At 41.6% G+C, this 18,616-nt stretch overlaps 1 protein-coding gene across 3 annotated transcripts in view; it reads right to left on the bottom strand.

Moving 5' to 3' along the window:
• Positions 1-13,361: 13,361 nt before the first annotated feature.
• The window catches only part of LOC108880939 (receptor-type tyrosine-protein phosphatase N2), a 178,760-nt gene continuing 173,505 nt past the window's right edge, over positions 13,362-18,616 (bottom strand). For all 3 annotated transcript variants that reach the window (XM_018672679.2, XM_051069788.1, XM_051069790.1), the window contains 2 exons: positions 18,322-18,395; positions 13,362-16,222 (listed from right to left, as the gene is read on the bottom strand). In XM_018672679.2, coding sequence (XP_018528195.1) covers positions 16,151-16,222; positions 18,322-18,395 — 146 coding nt within the window. In that variant the 3' untranslated portion in view covers positions 13,362-16,150. The remainder of the gene's footprint in view (positions 16,223-18,321; positions 18,396-18,616) is intronic.

The raw sequence follows: 18,616 nt of genomic DNA, 5'->3' as shown, positions 1-18,616 counted from the left end.
CAGATGTTCACACAGACAGGTAGAGAGAGGGAGTGAGAGTCAGACAGGCATATAGACAGGACAGTGAGCTGGTGTCGAACACTGTCTGATTTGGAGGCCGGCCAACTAGGGGAAAACTGTCAGACACTGGCAGGAAGCTGCTGATTAATCTGAGCAGTGATGGAGAAAAAAATCCTGAGAGGGCTGGGAGGAAGCTGTGTGTGTGTGTGTGTGAGAGAGAGAGAGAGACAGAGAGGAAGCCAGAAAAATGTGACAAGGTGTGACAAAAGGGAGAAAGACGGAGGGAGAGCTATTTATTGTTATGTTGTTGATATTTTGTATTATTTCTATTCAACTGATTCGGCATCGCCGCTCATCCAACATTCATGCCAATAAAGGAAATTGAATAGAAATTGAACTGAATAAAGAGAACGGAGAGAACAGGAGTGAAAGGGAAAATTAAGGACAGAGCAGATGGGAGAGAAAGGCAGAAAGAGACTCTGAAGGAAAATAAGGGAAAAAAGGAAAAAGAAAACAGATGTAGAGAAAGAAGAAGACGTATGTTGTAAAAAATTGTAAAGGTGTGAGAGGAACTGAGAAAGGACGAATGGAAGAGGAAAGACAGAGAGAGGAAGTTTGGTGTTTACTCACTAACAGGTCCGCTCTTTATTTCGGCATACATCCAGCCACCAAGCAACACTTATTTTGACAACATGTCAACTTTTAAAAAAAATACAATTTTGATTTGCACTCCGAGCTCCTGCTGCCCACACGGGATTTGGGTGAAAAACAGGAGGAGTGACAAGCAAACCAGCTGCAGCAGATAACATTATGTGGACTGGGCGACTATTTGGAAATTGGACACCGGCATTTCCGACATTTTTGGTGACAAATTGAGTATCATCCATCCATTCAGTTTCCAATAACTATTCCAGTTCAAGTCACGGTGTCGTGTTCTCCAGCTCCTTCAGTCTGTCAGACATGTAAACAGTCTGTGTCTGCCCTGCGGTCTCCTCCCACAGGGCAGACGTATCACACGTTTCAATCAGCTCAGTTCTTCACTAACTTTGTTCCTTTTAACACAAACAGGATCCTCATCTCTGAACACACTTTTCTCATTTGTTCCCACTGTAAACCTGATGGCACCTGTGGCGCTGATGAAAGACCTGAGCTGATTGTAGTTTAATTTAATCAGTTCTCCTCCACAGCTTGTGACAGTGTCGGTTTTACTGATATCTGAGTTCACTTAAATAAGCCGGGCAGATCGTGCTCATATTTTAGCCCTGAATCAGTCGGTTCTAATTAATTCTGACATTTTGTTTTACTACGAGTTCAGGCTGACAAAGACATTTTATTATTCTCATACTGAGCTTTTTGTTTGTTTGTTTTAAGCTTTTCAGTATTGGTCCTTGTCAGATATAGTTTTGTCTACAATGTGACTTACTCATCCACTAACATTTGGCCAACACAGAAACAAATAGAACCCATTCTATATATAAAACAGAGAGAGGAATTCACCGGCTGTTCTCTCACAGGAATGTGTTTTCCTTCACCGGTCATCACCTGGTCCAGACAGGCTTTCATTACACTGTCATTTGTTTCACCTCTCTCCCTTTCCAAAAATCACATCCAGACAACACTGAATCCCTGTGAAATGGCACGGCGTCCATCGGCGACCCGAGGCGATTTGCAATTCAAATTCAAGTCACCTTGGTGAGAGAAAAGGTTTAAATATTAAATATCCAAAAGTCCAAACGTGATCCTGGATGATTGCATGTCATGTCAACAGCGAGTTCCCTTTAATTACTTATTTAAAGTGCCATGGGTGATTCACTCACCTTCATGTGGCCCCACAGTGATGCAGAGATTTTTTAGTTTTGCACCGTGGGAGATCACTTGTCGAGGGACTCGCTGCTGTCTGATCTTGATCTAAATTAGTGTGTTGCTTTTCTGCTCGTCACACATTCTAATGGTGCCTGCCCACACACACAGGTGCGAGCATATGTGGCCACATGCATGCAGACACACTATCTTTTATAAATAGACATGCGTGTTGAGGCTTGTAGAGACATTCGGCTCAACTCAGGCGAGGTTCATCCTCAGAAACTGAATATATAAAATATTTGCTACTTGTGAGTAAGGCTGCCAGTAATGATTATGTTTGTTAATAATTAGTTTTTGGTTGACTATCATTATTACTTTTGTTGATCGACTATTTGTTTAGTCTTGATAAAGCAACAAAACTCACATTTGAGAAGCTGGATTACTGAATGTTTGACATTTATCCTGGATAAAATGTTAGCAGTTATTGGCTTGAGGAGTGTGCGGCAGAATCATCCAATACACGGGTAATTCCTGAGGAGACTTTTGCATACTGACTTAATGTGCATATACAAATACAAATACCACTTTTAAGACGTTTCGTGTGTCATCTCTACATATTTTAAGATTTGTAACACCTCTTTTTTAAGAGTTAGGAGTTCAAAAACATGGTGTGACAGGACATGCAAAAAGAAAAAATTGCATACTAATAAGACATGAAATGACTTTAAGATCCAGAAAATATAATTGCTGCAATGGGGAAATTCCCTCTGTAGGTTCGAAATGTGGCTCCTAAATGTTTGTAGCTCGCTTGCTTCCTTATGGAAGATGGTAGTCAGTTTGGATTCACAAAAGTTGGATTTATAGAAAAATCTCCAACTACTGCTTCAATCGATCGCTCCATTCTTGATCCATATGTTCCAATCACCACCTTACTAACCTTCAGGGGGTATTTGATGCTTACAAGATTTTTCTTTGGGTAGATTAGTGGAGTATCCTTTTCTAAAGTATATGGATGCTCCATCACCATGCTGCCTCTTTGTGTTTGTAGTAATTCTAACTCAGACATCAATCCAAGGGGATGATTGAGGAAATGATTCCTTCATTTCTCATCACCAAACACATCAAGTTGGCAAATCAGATTACAAACAACCTCTGCTTTCCCTGACAATGGAGAAGCCGTCTTGACTGAAAAGCACTCTTCCTCCTCCTCCTCTCTTGGTTTGAAGATTGCCTGGCAGTGAATGAAGAATGAGCAGCGTCGAGCTCACAAAAAGGCAGGTGAGTTAAGCCTCACTTTTCATTCTTCCATTTAAGCCCAGGGAATGAATCTCCAGATAATACTCACACCTTTGGCCTCGGGAATTGAAAAGCCCCCGTGTGTCTGCAGGATGCGAAGCCATATTGGATCTTGGAAAAGGGCCCGAGACGCCATTACAGCTCATTTAAAGTTAAAGATGGAGCTTTTTTTTCACTCTCTGTTTTTGCCCTGGGGTGTATAGAGTCCTCTCGGTGTGGAGGGGTGATATTAGCTTTAGCCGCCAGAAAAACAGAGAGAGAACTGATAGGAGGGAAGCCTTTCAAAACCCTGCAGTACTGTGAGATGGACAGAGGAGTGTTTGCTAACTTTATAGTTTTACCTATAAAGGATGAAAAGGGTATTCGAAAATATTCACCTCTTTTACTTAAAGGATAACTCTGGCAGTTTTGAACCTGGATTTTATTTTCTCATGTTTTTGGGTAAAAATGACTGATTGGGACAAAAGTCTATTGTATCCAGATATAACAGATTATGAGATTATGGATGGGGTTCCTCCAGAGATAGACCTTTATATTAAAGAGTAAGATCCTTTCTGTTTGATCAGAAACATCATTATATATCACTACCAGACTCCATTGACAAAAACAGTATTTTTACTGTGAAGAAAACAGAAGTTCTTGAATACTGCTGCCTCAGTCTGTTAAGTTTGATTGTTTTATTGTTTGGTATTTCTACTAAGTAAAGATAAAAGATAGATCTCCTCTGTCATCCAAAACTATTAAAGCCTTTGTTCATGCAGATTAAACTTTCACTACTTTCACTCTGAGATGTCTGTGTGAAAGATTTCTGCCTCCATCCCACTACAAGGTGAGTAGAATCTTATATGTAGCACTGAAAACAAAAAAGACATTTAAAAAATTGAGCAGTGTCATCTCATTGTTTTCTGGAAACAATGTCCCAATTATACTGGATAATCCACAGACCTCACATCAGCAATTATTAATTGAAGTGCTTTCTACCAAAGAAACAGTCCTTAATGAAAACTGATGACAAAAAACTGTTGAATGTATTAAATGAAATGTTCTGATGCTGTGAGAACCACCAGTGGAATTCAGTCCACTCTAACTGTAATGGATTGAATCTCAGATACAGATTTCAAAACCAGAGCAAATAAAAAGCCAAACTATCTGTGTGAATGGAGCCACACAGTCCTTCATTACAGTGAACACAGTGTGAGTACAGTGTGGCCAAAAAACAGAGGATCCAGTAGTCTGAGTGTGTGTCCTACATCTGCTAATGTACTGTGTGTGTGTGTAGTTAACTTGACGGTGTGTGTCCTGCATTTACCCTGAGTGTGTCTGTGTCTGTGTGTGTGTGTGTGTGTGTGTGCTAAACAACCTTGGGCGGCTTTCAGTGCATGTGTTTTCTGACTTTCTGCTCACTGAGTGCCTATATGTGTGTGTGTTTGACAGTGTGAGTGTCCTGTGAGTACATGCATGTGTGTGTGTGTGTGTGTGTGCCCAATCAGCTGTGCGAGAAAACACACCCACTTCCCCTCTCTTACCTGGCCCTGCTTCTCCCGATTGGCCGCGCTGCATCAGACACGTTGCTCCCCCATTGGCCGGCAGACGAGGAGGCGGCAGTTTGTTGCTGTTGCTAAGATCCTGTTGCTAGGTTCCCAGCTGTTGCTAAGAGACATGTGATGCATTATGGATGGTTGGTTTCCTCATGGAGGAGCGAATCTGAAATGCTGATGACTGGAGCCTCCATCACTCTGTCTGTCTCTCTATCACTCTATCATTTTCTAACACTGACTCTCTCTCTCAGTCTGTTTTAATGGCATGACAACAGTTAATTACATTATTGCCACAGCAGCTTGTACAAAGTTTACAATGTTAAGACCCGTTTGGACAGGATTAATATTACAGGAGGAGGTGGATATCAAAATATTTGCTCTGCCCCTCGGCAATTAAATTCATCTTTGTGGACAGCATTTCAGACACTGGCAAATTACAGGAGCTGGCTCTGTATACAAAGATATTCATTCTCAGTAAACACTGAAACACTCGCCTGCTCCTGTAGATTTCTCCTGGACAACATCAGGAAGAGTCATCTTTCCCTCACTAGGGCGGCAGCTCCACTCCACATCTGCCTCTTCCTGTCTGCTTTCCAGCTTCCCAAGGTTTTCCCAGCCCCACTTCTCTGTTCACTCCAGAGGTTTTTCCTGCTGCAGCTGAAACAGCTCCTTCCCACCTCCAAGCCACTGTTAAACCTCAGTTCTGCCTGTAGCTGATTGGCTTCACAATCAACCTGTGGACCTTGTGATTGTACATCTCAGTCAAGGCTGTTCTCTGCACTGGCCCCACAATGGCAAACAATGTATTGTGTCCTTTTTGCTGGAGGACTATGGGAGGGGTGTAGCAAAAAGAAAGCAGGTAACTGGGGCTGTAATTTTAACTAGGACAATCACAGGAACATTGACACAACACACCGGCCTCCGATCTTTGACTTCCTCACCACTGATTGTTTGTGAGGATGTGAATCTAATGAAGCCAGTTCCACTGCTGAACTCACTGCAAGATAAGAACATCACCCTCACGCTTCAAATGTGAGGTTTGAATGAAGCATTATTAGCTTCATGCTGGAAGTGCACAGAGGTGCTGCAGCCACTCTCTCCCTCACTACTGAGAAAGACATGCTGGGTCACTCTGCATCAAAGAGCTGCCTTCCTGCCTGATAGAAGGTGACAAAGCTGCTCTCACACACCACCTCCACTTTCCTCCAAGAGATTTTACAACACAGTTACATCAGATGCTACGTATACAGTGCACAGCTCCCTGACATGTGAACTGAATGCTGCTCATCAGGACAAAGGCTTCTGCCTGATATTTCTGTGTGGATAAAGATGGAGCCCTGGGGGTTCAGTCAGTCAACTGTGTGGTGGTATATGGGGCCTGGAGTACAAAATGGAGTTAATGCAGATTTCTCACTGACACAATAAGGCCCTGCTGATGCGAGGGGTACCTACCCACTACCTATTTTGGGTCAAATTATTTTCTTGTTTGTTTATAAATAATTTCATGAAAATGTACAACAAAATAAACAAGGCTGTCAAGACTCATGATTGTGAGAAAAAACCCGTCTGTCAGGAGCTGCAGGTGGTCGGCGCGGCACAGTTTCTACTGCAGAACTGGGCCAAATTCAGCACATGATTCAAAACAGAGTATACGCTCTGGAAATGATGCCTTTAGCCATTCATCATCCTGGGCAAAAAAAGATCTTTCTCTACTCACTGTCTGAAGAAATGGAGCCATAAAAAGGGCAGTAATTGGGTAAAACTTGGGCATAATAAGCTAAAAACCTCACATGCACCTGAGGTGGTTTGAGTCAGGCGTACATACACACTCATTAGTCTTTTCAAGAGTAACAACATCAGGAAACAGCGAGGGTCTGTCCCCTGCGATAATGAAAACAGAAAGTGAGTGTTAGCAGTATTTGTATGGATGATACATGATGAGTGGCCTGTGATTTAAATCTGACATGTTGGTCACACAATGCCATACATACTGTAAATGTGTATATAACAACAAAAGGCTGCCTAATTACCTTAAACAAATTAAAATAAATTACCTTGGGAAAGTATTGCTAATGTGATAACAACAATTTTAAATGCAGGGTAGAATGCTGAAGATGCACAGGGGGCAAATTGTTATCACAAACCTAATTAGTCTCAAAGATATTATTCTCATTAAACAGCCTGAATAGTAGATTTTTGTGTACAGAGATAAAAACTATCTTCCAAAAATTCAGAATAAAAAGTTGTACAATACACTTTTAACTTGCAGACACCTTTTATGCAGCACACAGGGCTACAGGTGTCCCTCGACTGCGACACTGGGTGACATTTGCAGAGACAGAAGTGTTTAGTCTGTGGTCCCAGTCTCTCTCTTTCACACACACACACACACACACCACCCAGATGGCGAAGGAGCCACTCAGTCGCAGCTCTTATCTTTGAAAATTGCTCAAGTCTGCACGTTGAAAATACCTGCTGCTGCTGTCACAGACACATGTCTGTGTGTGAGAGAGATATAGAGAGAGACACATAGAAAGGAAAGTGTGTGTCTGTGCATGATTGCCATAGTGGGGAGTGTGTCAGCCAGTGTGTGTACACTTGTGAGAATTAAGATTGTGCAAGGTGCTGGGATGCATGTGTATGTGTGTGTGTGTGTGTGCATACCAGATCTGTGACAAGCCAACTGTGACAGGCTCTAATAGCTCTTGAACACATCCGTCTGAACACACCGCTGCTCGTTGTGTGTGTTTTCTCTGCCCGTTTTATCTCCGGCTCTGTTATCACTTCAAGTCTTCTTCTTCTTCTTCTTCTTCTTCATTCCCTGCTCAGCACTCCTCACCTCCGCTGCCAAGGCCACCGGAGCGAAACAGATAGAGGAGGAAGTTGGCTGAGAAACGGCATCGATGAAAAGTTCTACTCGGTGGCAAAACTCGGAGCTCAGACATTTGGCAAACACAGGACATGGCGTGACAGTAGATTTGAGCCGGTCGATGAACTGAGGAGGTGGCTAACATCTGTCTGAACACTCACAGTCTTAACGCTGCTGCAGGTAGGATTTGAAAGAAAATGGCTGAGAGTGAGTGACAGGCTGAGGATGTGAATTCTTCTGTTACTTCCCTCCATTCCAACCCTGTCTCCTGAACACTGTGTTCACATACAAATCAACCTGTCCTGTCCCTTCAAAATTTAAACCAGTATGCCACACGTTTCTATCTTTAATCATGGTTTTCATTATGCAGAACTCAACCTGCCTGGTGCACCTGGCTCTACCCTGTCCTCCACCCTAACACTTTTCCCTGGCTATAAAGACATTACGTTTCTGCACAGAACAAAAAGTTGGCTGAGATGAGACACTAACACCAGCAGCACATCTAAAGCTCACTAATTAACATGTTAAATCTTGTTTATTTGCTGATTTTCATGGGGGTTATGTGGCAGACTAGAGGAAGTTACTGATCACTTTTTCATCTGTCATGAATATATGAGTGCCCATGTTTTATATTCGAGACCCCAGAAAGTCCTGCTGGTTGTGGAATGTTAATAAAAAACATTAAACCTGTGAATGCTGAGGACAGACAGAGATCTACTGACTCCTCTCATGGGGACTGATTAGTGCTACTGAACTCGTTTCACTCAGTTGTTCCATAATATATGTCCCAGCCTTCGGGGGCGGGGTGGCTGGAGTTTTAGATTGCTGCATCGCTTTGGAGCTGCTTCATAACAACACCAAACAGAATCCAAACCGAGCATCAAATTTTCATTTGATGTGACGAGTCCTGGCTCTTCTCTCAGATGTGAGTAAAGACTGATTTCTGTTGGACACTGAGGCAGAGCAGATGTGTTCACTCAGACGGTTCCTGCTTTTAATTCCAGTCTGAAAGAGTGAAGCTGCTGAGAGTGAACGAGAAAACGCTTCGTTAGCTGCTTTGATCATCGAGGTTCATGTCACCGCCTTGTTCTCAGGTGTTAACCTGTATTTGATGATTAATCAGAACATGGGGTTCCCCACGTCCTACTAGAAATAAGTTCTGACTGGTTTCTCGAACCTCAGTTCTGAAATTCAGGAACATGCCCCAGGGATGCAGCCTGCCCAGCACCACATATCAGACAGACGAGATACAGAGAAGCTGAAGACAAACAGGGAACATCTAGCAGCTACAGAGCCACATGCTTTTCTCTGGATGTTTGCCAACATAAAATTAAGGTGAAAATCTTTAAACCTTTAACCCCTGATTGGTTAAAATCAGTATTACTGGGGTGTTTAGAACAGTCTCAGCCTTTTTTAGTCTCCAGCATTCTCAGCTGTGATCGTCCTTGGTGTCCACCGACACATCATATCTATCACACTCCCATTCTCCTCCTTATTCTCCCACGTGCACATGTCAGTCTGGTCCAGCAGCCGCACATCATTTGTAATTATGCAAAACAGTCCTTTCTCGTCGCGTGGAGGAAAGCAATTTTTCTATGCAAATGGTCAAATTCCCCGTGAGGGCCGCCATTGGACGCGTGCTTATAAAGGTGCTAATGATGAGTGACGGCGGGCGATATTGGGGTCACTGCACGTGCCACACCGATGAAAATGATCAACTAAATACCAGAAGTGTTCTCACAACGGGTGAACCAGGCAGGGGAGATAGGACCAAGTGGCGCGCTGAGAGTCACAGCCGTGGCCATTAGTAATCCAATTCGACGAGGCAGTAATGAGAAAAGATCTGAGGGGTGATTTAAATTAAAGAATTTATTTTTTTCATTTTAATAATTTCCTTCAAGTCTCTTTGAGGGGCTTGTTGAAGTGACAGCTGTTCAAATCCTGCACAGCACCATACAAATGCACCTGAACGCTGCATGATCAAAACTGGGTTGTATATATATATCACAGAAAATTGGGCTCAAATGATTTAAACTGCCCTCATTCACCTTCATGCTGAAGATTTCACACCAGTGAAACGACCTCCTGATTGTCACACTCAGGTTCAGGGCATTTAAAGAATGCAGGGAAGTCCAGGGGCGGGCTGGGAAAATCATGAAGGGTGAATGACAGACTAACAGAATACTGCTCACGGCTGCTGGATCTGTTGGTAACCTCATCATACAAGTGGACGACTGAAGCCCAAACCGCCAGGAATGAGGCTGGGCTGTGAAGGGATTTTGGCATAGTGGCCCAGTTCTGTGTTCTTCACTTGTCTAAGGCCCAAAAAGCATTTTTACCATAGACAGCCATTGGAACAGGAGTCGTAAGAAGACAACTGGATCGTCACAACCCTGCAAAGTGACTGTTTTTATCAACAGAGATGATCCATTCAGTCCAATAACATTTGGAAATTCTTGACGTGCTGCATTCATGTGTGTGAGGAGCCGATAAGAAGTCGGGCCTCACTTGGCTTCCCTTGGAGAGGGACTCGAGTGCACACGCTCTATGGGCCCAAAAATGTTTTTCAGAGCAGCAGTGCAAACCAAATTTGACAGTTTGGTCAAGATAGCTGTCTGCTGTTTGGTCGTAAAGGCAGGAATACAAAACATATTAGCTCAGCTATGCTGCTCCAGGGGCGGGGGTTACATCAACAAAAATGGTCTGCCAAGATAACGGAGCAGGGTGTGCAGGCAGTGTAAAATCTTAATTAGATTATGATGTCTGAACCCTTCACCTGAATGTGCAAACAGAAATGTGACCTTTAGAAAGTTCCTCAGCCCTGACAGCTCAGCGACAGGAGCCTGTTAGTGCTGGAAGCTCCCAGGTGGGAGATTTTACAGCTGTGTCTTTATGACTGAGTTTTATTTGATGTTTGCTCAGTAAACCCTCAGATAAATAATCAGTTAAAACTCTGACAGAAAATGTGTGTGTGTCACCATTCACAGTCAAACGCTGACGAACAGGGACAAAATATTTGAACCGCTGTTGTGAAAGTGTGGACGTCTCATTTTGGAACAAGACTCCTGCATCCATCTGTGAACTGCAATAAGCCTTTTCTGATTTCTCCTCGCTGCGAGAATAACAATGGCCCATTAGCAGAGCGGCAATGACACGGCGAACAGCTACTCCGTGGCTTTACAAATAGCAGCAGATGATTTTGAACTCCACACAGACGTGACTACTGCCTTTCAGGGAACCTCATTAGCTACCAGGAGAATAAGTGACAATATTTTACTTGAAGCGGTGTGGGGAATGATAGCCACGATGGCACTATAACTGCATGCTTGGGCATCTTGTTTAGATGTAAAATAAAGTAGACTACTGTGAGTCTCAGTGCACAATACTTCTGTCTGGGGGGAAAAAAAGAGTCGAAGCAATTATGTTTTTTTCCTGCTTCACTTGTATTTAAAGTTCCTGCAGTCATTTATTTGCTGAATGAGTTTCATGACCTCTCAGGCCCTTAAAAACCTGTTAAAATCCCCATTGTACAATTTCAAATATGCCTACGTGTCAAAGAGAAAATAAACATTCATCTCCTCACTCCTGAAAACTTAATTTTTGCAAATGCATGTCTCTCTGTGTGATTGTTCTGTTTCAACAGCAGAGGCAAATGACATGATGATAACTAAAAATAATGACTATTTACAACTCATCTTCTATAGAGCTGCCCAGACTTTCTGGCCATAGGTGCTAAAATGTAACAAGAATGTTTTATGGGCGCCTTAAAACACGATGAATTCAGTAATTACAGCAGAAATTTTTTTTTTTCTTTTTTAATAAAATCTCTTCAGGCTTTTCTTTTCTTGCGTACACTGCCAAATGAAACCTTATGTAAAAAAAAACAGGTTGTAAACCCAAATGTACAAAAGGTGAACTGAAGTTTACTCTGCAACCAAGGATGCAAAGCAGGAAGGCAGAACATCCAAAAGGCATCTCCTGGAAGTAACGTCTCTATGAAACTAAATAATCACTGACTTGATTATGTCCAGAGGCAACAAATGTTTTGAATGAATAAAGCGCACATTTATTAACAACAGCAGAGATGTCAGGTAACGGTGAAAGGCAGGAACACACCGAGTACTACTGCACACAACATAGGTAATGGCAGGTTCTGAAACGACTCGGACCAGAGGGAAAAAAGTGCCATGAAGTATCATGAATCAGCTGTTGCTCATGACAAACGGCAAGATTTCTTCATTACTGACCAGATTTTCATGAAATTCTGTCGTTATTCATGGTCCCCAGGGGATGAACCCTAATGATTTTGCTTCAGAGTTTACAGTTTGTATTGCAACTTATTGGAACCATTATACAATACAGTATACAACAGAAAAACACCAGATAGAAATACAGGACACAAACCTTTTGAATACTAGTTGTGTATTCTAACACTTTCAGCTTTCAGTTCGCGTACAGAACGGTAGAAGATGGTGTCTGGGTGCAGCTTGGTGCGAAAATACAACACTTAGACACTCTAAATCTACTTATATGACCCATCATTAAAGAAAGCAGCGTCGTGCTAAATCGATTTCCCTACTTTCTACTCTCTAAGACAACACTGCCGGCCAGCAACACAAGCTTATGTACCGAGAGTGTTTTCTCAGCAATCGATACTAAGCTGCTGTTTCACCTCAACAAGCACCCTAAAAAAGCTTTTCATCCACTCTGTTTCATCTAAAAAGATGCTGGTTGAATAATAATGCTGAGCTGGTGTCTTGTGTATATATATATATATATATATATATCTTATACGTCATTATGGCCACAGAGAGGCTTTTGAATTGGAGAGCTGATTATCATCAGCAGGTTTAAAGCAGTGATTAAGACCACACATAATCAACCTGTTTAGGTATGATACTGAGTGGAAATGAGATATGTTTGTCTCAGGAGCTGGTAGAGACCAAACCAGAGCTAGAGGGTTAATAGTGGACTTTCTGGGCTGGAAACACATCTCTAAATGAATGGTATGTTGTGTCTGTTGAGGTATCTTTGCTATCATATTAACCACGCCTAAAAGCAGAAGAATAAAGAGGTAGCTGTTTATCTTTCAGCTTTTCAGTTTTGAGGCCAAAAACAGAAGCGAACTAAAGCTTAATATGTTAAAAGAGTTTGAATTCTGCTACAGTGTTACTGTTAAACATGTAGAACTGTCATTTTTTTCATAAATTCAAACTAATATTATATTATTTTCAAATTAATTTGAATGCAACCCACAATATGTATGTTTTTGCTACATAGCCAACGTTAGCGACGGCTGTTTACTTACCATCGTTCATGACGTTTACAAAACAGGAGCTAGGGCTAGCCGGTTAGCTAGAAACAGAAGCAAAATATGGGTCAACACGGCTCTTGGTGAGTAAAGGGATGAAGTTTGATGCTGAACTCACTACAGTTCCTCTAGACTGGTAAGTAAACAGCTGTTAAAGCTAATGTTTGCTATGTAGCAGTAGCCAAAACTTACACAGAGCCCTAGCGTATAATTTTATTAAGCTAGCTGGAGTGATTCGGACCCATTTTCTTTTTACAGTATAAAACTGTGAATGAGAAGCAGAGAGTTGCTCAAGGAGAACAGTAGGTGTTCTCAGAAAACTTTTAACTGATGAGTGCAGGATAAAAAAAGTTGAGATGAGTTGAACTTCGAGCTGGAAACACAGTAAGTCGCTTGGAATTACGTCTGACTTTACGACACCGTATCCGATTTAAAATGTAGGTCTCTATAAAACAGATGTTTCGCCGCCCACCCAGATGGGAAAATGATTGTGTATAATTACGTCCTGAGCATAAATTAGGAAAAAAGACACAAAGCTCACAAGTGAGGAGTGCATTACAGTACTGCATCGACAATGAGACTTTATTCACAATCTGTTTACACCAATAGAACAAAATATCTTCTGTTGTTTTTTTTGTTTATGTACAATGCTAATGCAACAGACCAGCCATCTATTGATACTTGATGAGTGTGTGAAAGAAAGAACAGCATTGGGGTAAATTTAGCGACCGCATTGCAACAAAAGAAGAAGAAAAAAAAAGCCTATTATGACAAGTTTAGTTTTGACTCCCATTAAAAATGTCCAGCAGAATGCGACAACTTCAATTCCTTCAATGCATTTTCCCTCATTTCCACATTTTTAAAACATACATGACAGTTTCTTTAACAGGCAGAAAAATTTATATCCTGTTCCACATCAAACGAGCTTTGATAAGGAGCATTTCTTGCAGCATGTTTCAATTTTGTGATGAAAAATGGAGTCGATTCCAACAACATGACACCAGCTTGCTGCAGTGTTGCATCATATTGATACTGCACCACCTTTCAGCTCACTTTAACCGTGATCTGCACAGTTTAGAGATGACAATCCTTGGCTTTTATACTTATAAGGTCCTTGGAGCTTCTCGTGCAATAGAAATAAAGTAAATAGATAAAACCATTTGCTTTGTTTGCTTGAAGACTTTTGCTAAGATCAAATTGAGGCCACAGAAAAACACAGCATACTTGTTTGCTGGATCAACAGCCATGCACTAGTAGCACTGTGATGCAAGACTGGACAAACAAATCTAGAATCTGATGGATAAAATATTTAAAATAGTTAATTTACTGTCAGCCAATTGGAAGCAGTGAAACTATGTTGATTTTATACAAACTATGAGCTGGTTTCCCAAAGTCATCTTTAGTAATTGACGTGTTTATCCAAAGCGTGGACGTAGTGTTTTGTTCAACTGAAAAAAAGGGTTTGATGCTCATATTCAAGTGCGGTATGAATCTTAAATAAAGCAAATGTAAAAATGTTTTCCCATTTAAATACTAAACAGATATACATCTAATTACTGCTGACAATTCATGAATGCATGCTGTAAGGCTTCATAGTTCTAATGTAGTTTGCTGCTATTTATTTCCACTTATTCCCATACAACATGGTAATCAATTACAAGATTCTGTACAGCAGAACAAAAACCCAGTTAGTTTCAAGATGCTTTTGGGAAAACCAGCTGAGTGTCACCGCAAAACTAGATTTCAATGCAAGACAGATTCAGCTACTGAACATGTACAAATCATCCATTAATGCTACATAGAAGAACTGCTATTCAGAAGCAAAACTATCCCCTTTTATCATAAAGGTACTAGTCCGAAACACTTTATTTTATAATGGCCTCATTCCTCTTTGCAGTGGTTCATTCTAAGATAGGGACATAGTTTAAGGTACACAATATTACTGCTGCTGAAGTGATTTAAAGACTGTCATAAACTTTTGGACAGAGGGTAACGTCCTCCATGTTCTTCGGTGTTTATCAGAGGGATGTTCTTTAAATACCAGCACAGCAAACCTTTAATCCACAGGTTAATCCGCTGGAATAAGGCCCATTTTAAAATGAAGCATTTACACACTAGCCTCGTTTCCAGATGGCTAGACACATTTACCAGTCCATCTACTGTGTTTTTATTAAGGCAGACATTAGTGTTACTTCACTGACAAGCCACGATATTGGTTGTCCACGAGAGATAATGATTCAAGTTCAAGAAACACAATATTGCTTCTACTAGAATGATAAAAATTACACACTGAAAAAATCATATCCATGTTATTTCACCTCATTTCCAGTATTAGTGTCTTATTTATTTTTCTTAAAATAAGTGGCATATAACCAGTGTCTTCTATTATAATGTTTCACCACTTACTTTTAGGAAAAACAAGCCTTCACAGGAGATAAATACCTCACTGACCAACACTGGGCGCTGACAAGTTACACTGTGACACTCTAGCATACTGTATGAGAACATATCATAAAGCAGGGCACTAAAAATCAGACGCAAGTACGATTTTGTGATAGAGACATGATGATCAACATCATACACGCACTCAAAACAAAGACCAGGCCGGAGCATCAGTTCAGTACAACACTCAGGTTTGGCGAGTATCCACAGTGAACATCATTAAATTTACAATGACATAAACTGATTTATTTCATTTGGACTGAACTGCTTTTGATCCTCCTAAACCATTTCTGGCAGCTCAGAGGACAAAAACTCTTATATCCAGGTAGATTGTGATGTTAATTGCCAAACCTCGCTTTACCCAACTGACGCACATGAGGTCAATGCTCATCTAGAAACAGAAACTATGATAAATATACTCTTAACAGAAGATAGAGAAACATTTTTATCAATCTATCAAAATGTGTTTAAATGCAGTGAAATGTCACTTTGGAAAACAGGCTGCATGGATCATTACAATAGAAGGAAGGTCTATCTATGTACAAGACTGATTCCACGGGTTCCTGGCACAATGTTTATTAAGATGGAAGGAGAGAAGGAGACGAGGAGAAGTGAAAGGTGGTGACGAGGGGTGGAATAAAGAGGAGGTGAAAGGAGAAGACGAGAGGAAAGATGATTGGACAAAGGAAGAGGAGGAGATGAGACAAAAGAGACGGTGACAATCAAAAGACAGTAATGAGAGGGGACGAGAGGAGACAGGACGTAAGATGAGTTAAAATAGAGTATGACTGAAGGAACGAGCGTAAGAAAGGACAATAACAGGGACTCTCCGCCAGTTAGGACAGGGGGGAAGAAGAAGAAGGAGAGGAGCAGGAGGACATGTGTCTCTTCCTACTGTGGAAGAGCTTTCAGTATAGCGTTCACCTCCTCCGCAACAGCCGTCAACGCAAACTCAAACTGATCCTGCAGGGAAACAAAGAAAGGAGAAAAGACAGGAGACAGGGAGAGAGAAAAGTGTTGAAACACACATGTAGGAACAAAACTCTGGACAGCAGAGTGCTGCCAAAGAGGCCCTTGGCAAGATGATGAGTCTGGAGTTCCAGCAGAAACAACTTGGAGTATCAGCTTTGGCTGGTTAACAAAGTCCCACAAAATCCCACTTTTGATCCCCCCCTGGTTTCAGTTCGATTTACTCCACAACAAAGTGGGAAACAGTTTCTTTATGGGCCTGGCTGTTGTCGTGGGGGCTTCTCACATATAACTGGAAATCTATTATTGTCTAAATTAACACTGTCCGCAGTAGAACTAAGGTTTACTTTCACTAACTGAATCTGTTTTGATTTAGAGATGACATGTAGTAAAGATGCACATTCAGCATTATTCATCATCACAGTAATCTGCATTAGAATGCCTTTGTGGTGAACTTTAGAAAGCGCTTTACTTTGAAAAGTCACATTTAGTCATGTTTAGAAGATTAAACATTTAGCCGACTGTATCGCTGCAGAAACTGGAAGATTACAGGAACAAAAAACCTCTTCCTTCATCAGAGTCAGTGCTGAGGCTGCGACTCGGACCACGAGGGGAATCAACGTGCGAGGAACGGCGAGGGAGCACGGTGACAGCCGTTTGCTTAGGATACATGGTTTAATAAAGCCCCGATCGATACGGCCGATGTTTTACACACATCCTGGTTTTTCTTTCTAATTACGTTCAGAGATCAGCTGGTAATTGAAGTTTCCAGACCGGCCCGGCGTCATCTTGCTTTCCGAGTGACGAGCGATGACTCTGGTTGTTTTAGGTAAAGCTCTGAGGCCTCTGAACCCACACAGTGTGAGTCTTTGTGTGCTGAACTTTTATCATCTTTTATCATTCACTCACTGAATAATTAAAACCATATATTAGAAATAATTAAAACTCCAGGGAACTGTATTTAGAATTTCAAACCGATATTCTTGGGTTTTCATTCAGTTCATAAAGGTAAGACTCTGCTTCCAGTGGGAGCAGGTGTTAGTGCAGATTATCACCACACATCTGAATTCTATACATATTCCTCTGTGATCTGGGCAGACCTGACTGTAATCCCTGCTCAATTACTTTTCAGAAATCGATTGATCTTGCCTGATGCAGAGGAATGAGCCCCCCCCACCCTGAAAAAAAAAAACCCCAGCGAATCCAGCCTCTCACAACAGGGCACAAAGAATACCAGCTAACCCACGACTTTCAGATAAAATACAGTTCTAATGGAGGTGGGATTGATTGTTACAGAGACTGTGAAGGTCGCAGGTTTGATCCCCAGCAACTGTCGACAACTAAATATCAGATTCAAGAGCGACAAGGTGACCTTTGTGACTTTGTCAGTCAGACTAACTTTCTTTACAAACTCTCCTGACAGTGTCCTCAGCACAGACAGTGACGGGCTGCCATCAGCTGCTTTACATGCAGATTACACTGCAGTTGTTCCACTGATGTAATGTGTCGTTTCCTGACATCTGGTTGTTAGATCAGTGATCAGAATCTACTTCCTGTCTGGTCATTTGACAGAGCAGCTTAAAACGACTGTTGCTTGTGTTTTGTGCTGATGCAAAAGTAGCACCGGGCAAGTTTAAACTGTGCAATATGCTGCAGCCTCACAGCAGAGAGTAATGAGATTACTACAGGTTGACCATCCTGCCTCCCACCTCTGCCTTCACCTGAACTTAAAAACAACTTAAAAGACTATTTTGACATTTTGAAATCCACTCATTCATTTCTGTGTCCAGAGTTAGATGAGGAGGTTGTGTTTAGCTCTCTCATTAGCATAAACAGCAGGAGCAGTGGCTCTGTGTATCTCCACCTCAGAAGCTCACTAATTAACATGTTGTTTAATCCCTTCACTTGTGTCTCTTCATCAGCCTGATGAAGCACTGAGTGAACAGAGCTTTTCATTCCATCACATACTTTATGTCATTACCACAAATACTGAATGAGTCTTTACAGTGTAAACATTTGATTGTTGTATCCTTCACAGCCTCACACAAATCTGATTTTTCTGCACAAGTGAACAGGACTCAGGTGTGTGTTACCTTGGTCTGAACCATTCCCGGCCTCTGGTCCCGCAGGTGCTCCAGAGTCGCTGCAATATCAATCTCCTTGGCACCTGTCATGCACGAACACACATTCAGAAACACACACACACACACACACATATAAAACGGTGTTGGACGGTGTTCAAAGCTCCACCAAGATAATCCAGCTAACATCTGTCAGTCTGGTGTTTTATACCTTCTCCCTTTAGATCAGCAAAAGGCGATTACATTCATCCTCTTTGCACAAACAAGTGCACACACACACACACACACACACACACACACTCTTAGA

The sequence above is a fragment of the Lates calcarifer genome, linkage group LG4, assembly GCF_001640805.2.
Source record: "Lates calcarifer isolate ASB-BC8 linkage group LG4, TLL_Latcal_v3, whole genome shotgun sequence".
NCBI classification, from domain to species: domain Eukaryota; kingdom Metazoa; phylum Chordata; class Actinopteri; family Centropomidae; genus Lates; species Lates calcarifer.
The sequence above is the reverse complement of the archived record's forward strand: the minus strand, read 5'-3'. Positions and strand labels throughout refer to the sequence as shown.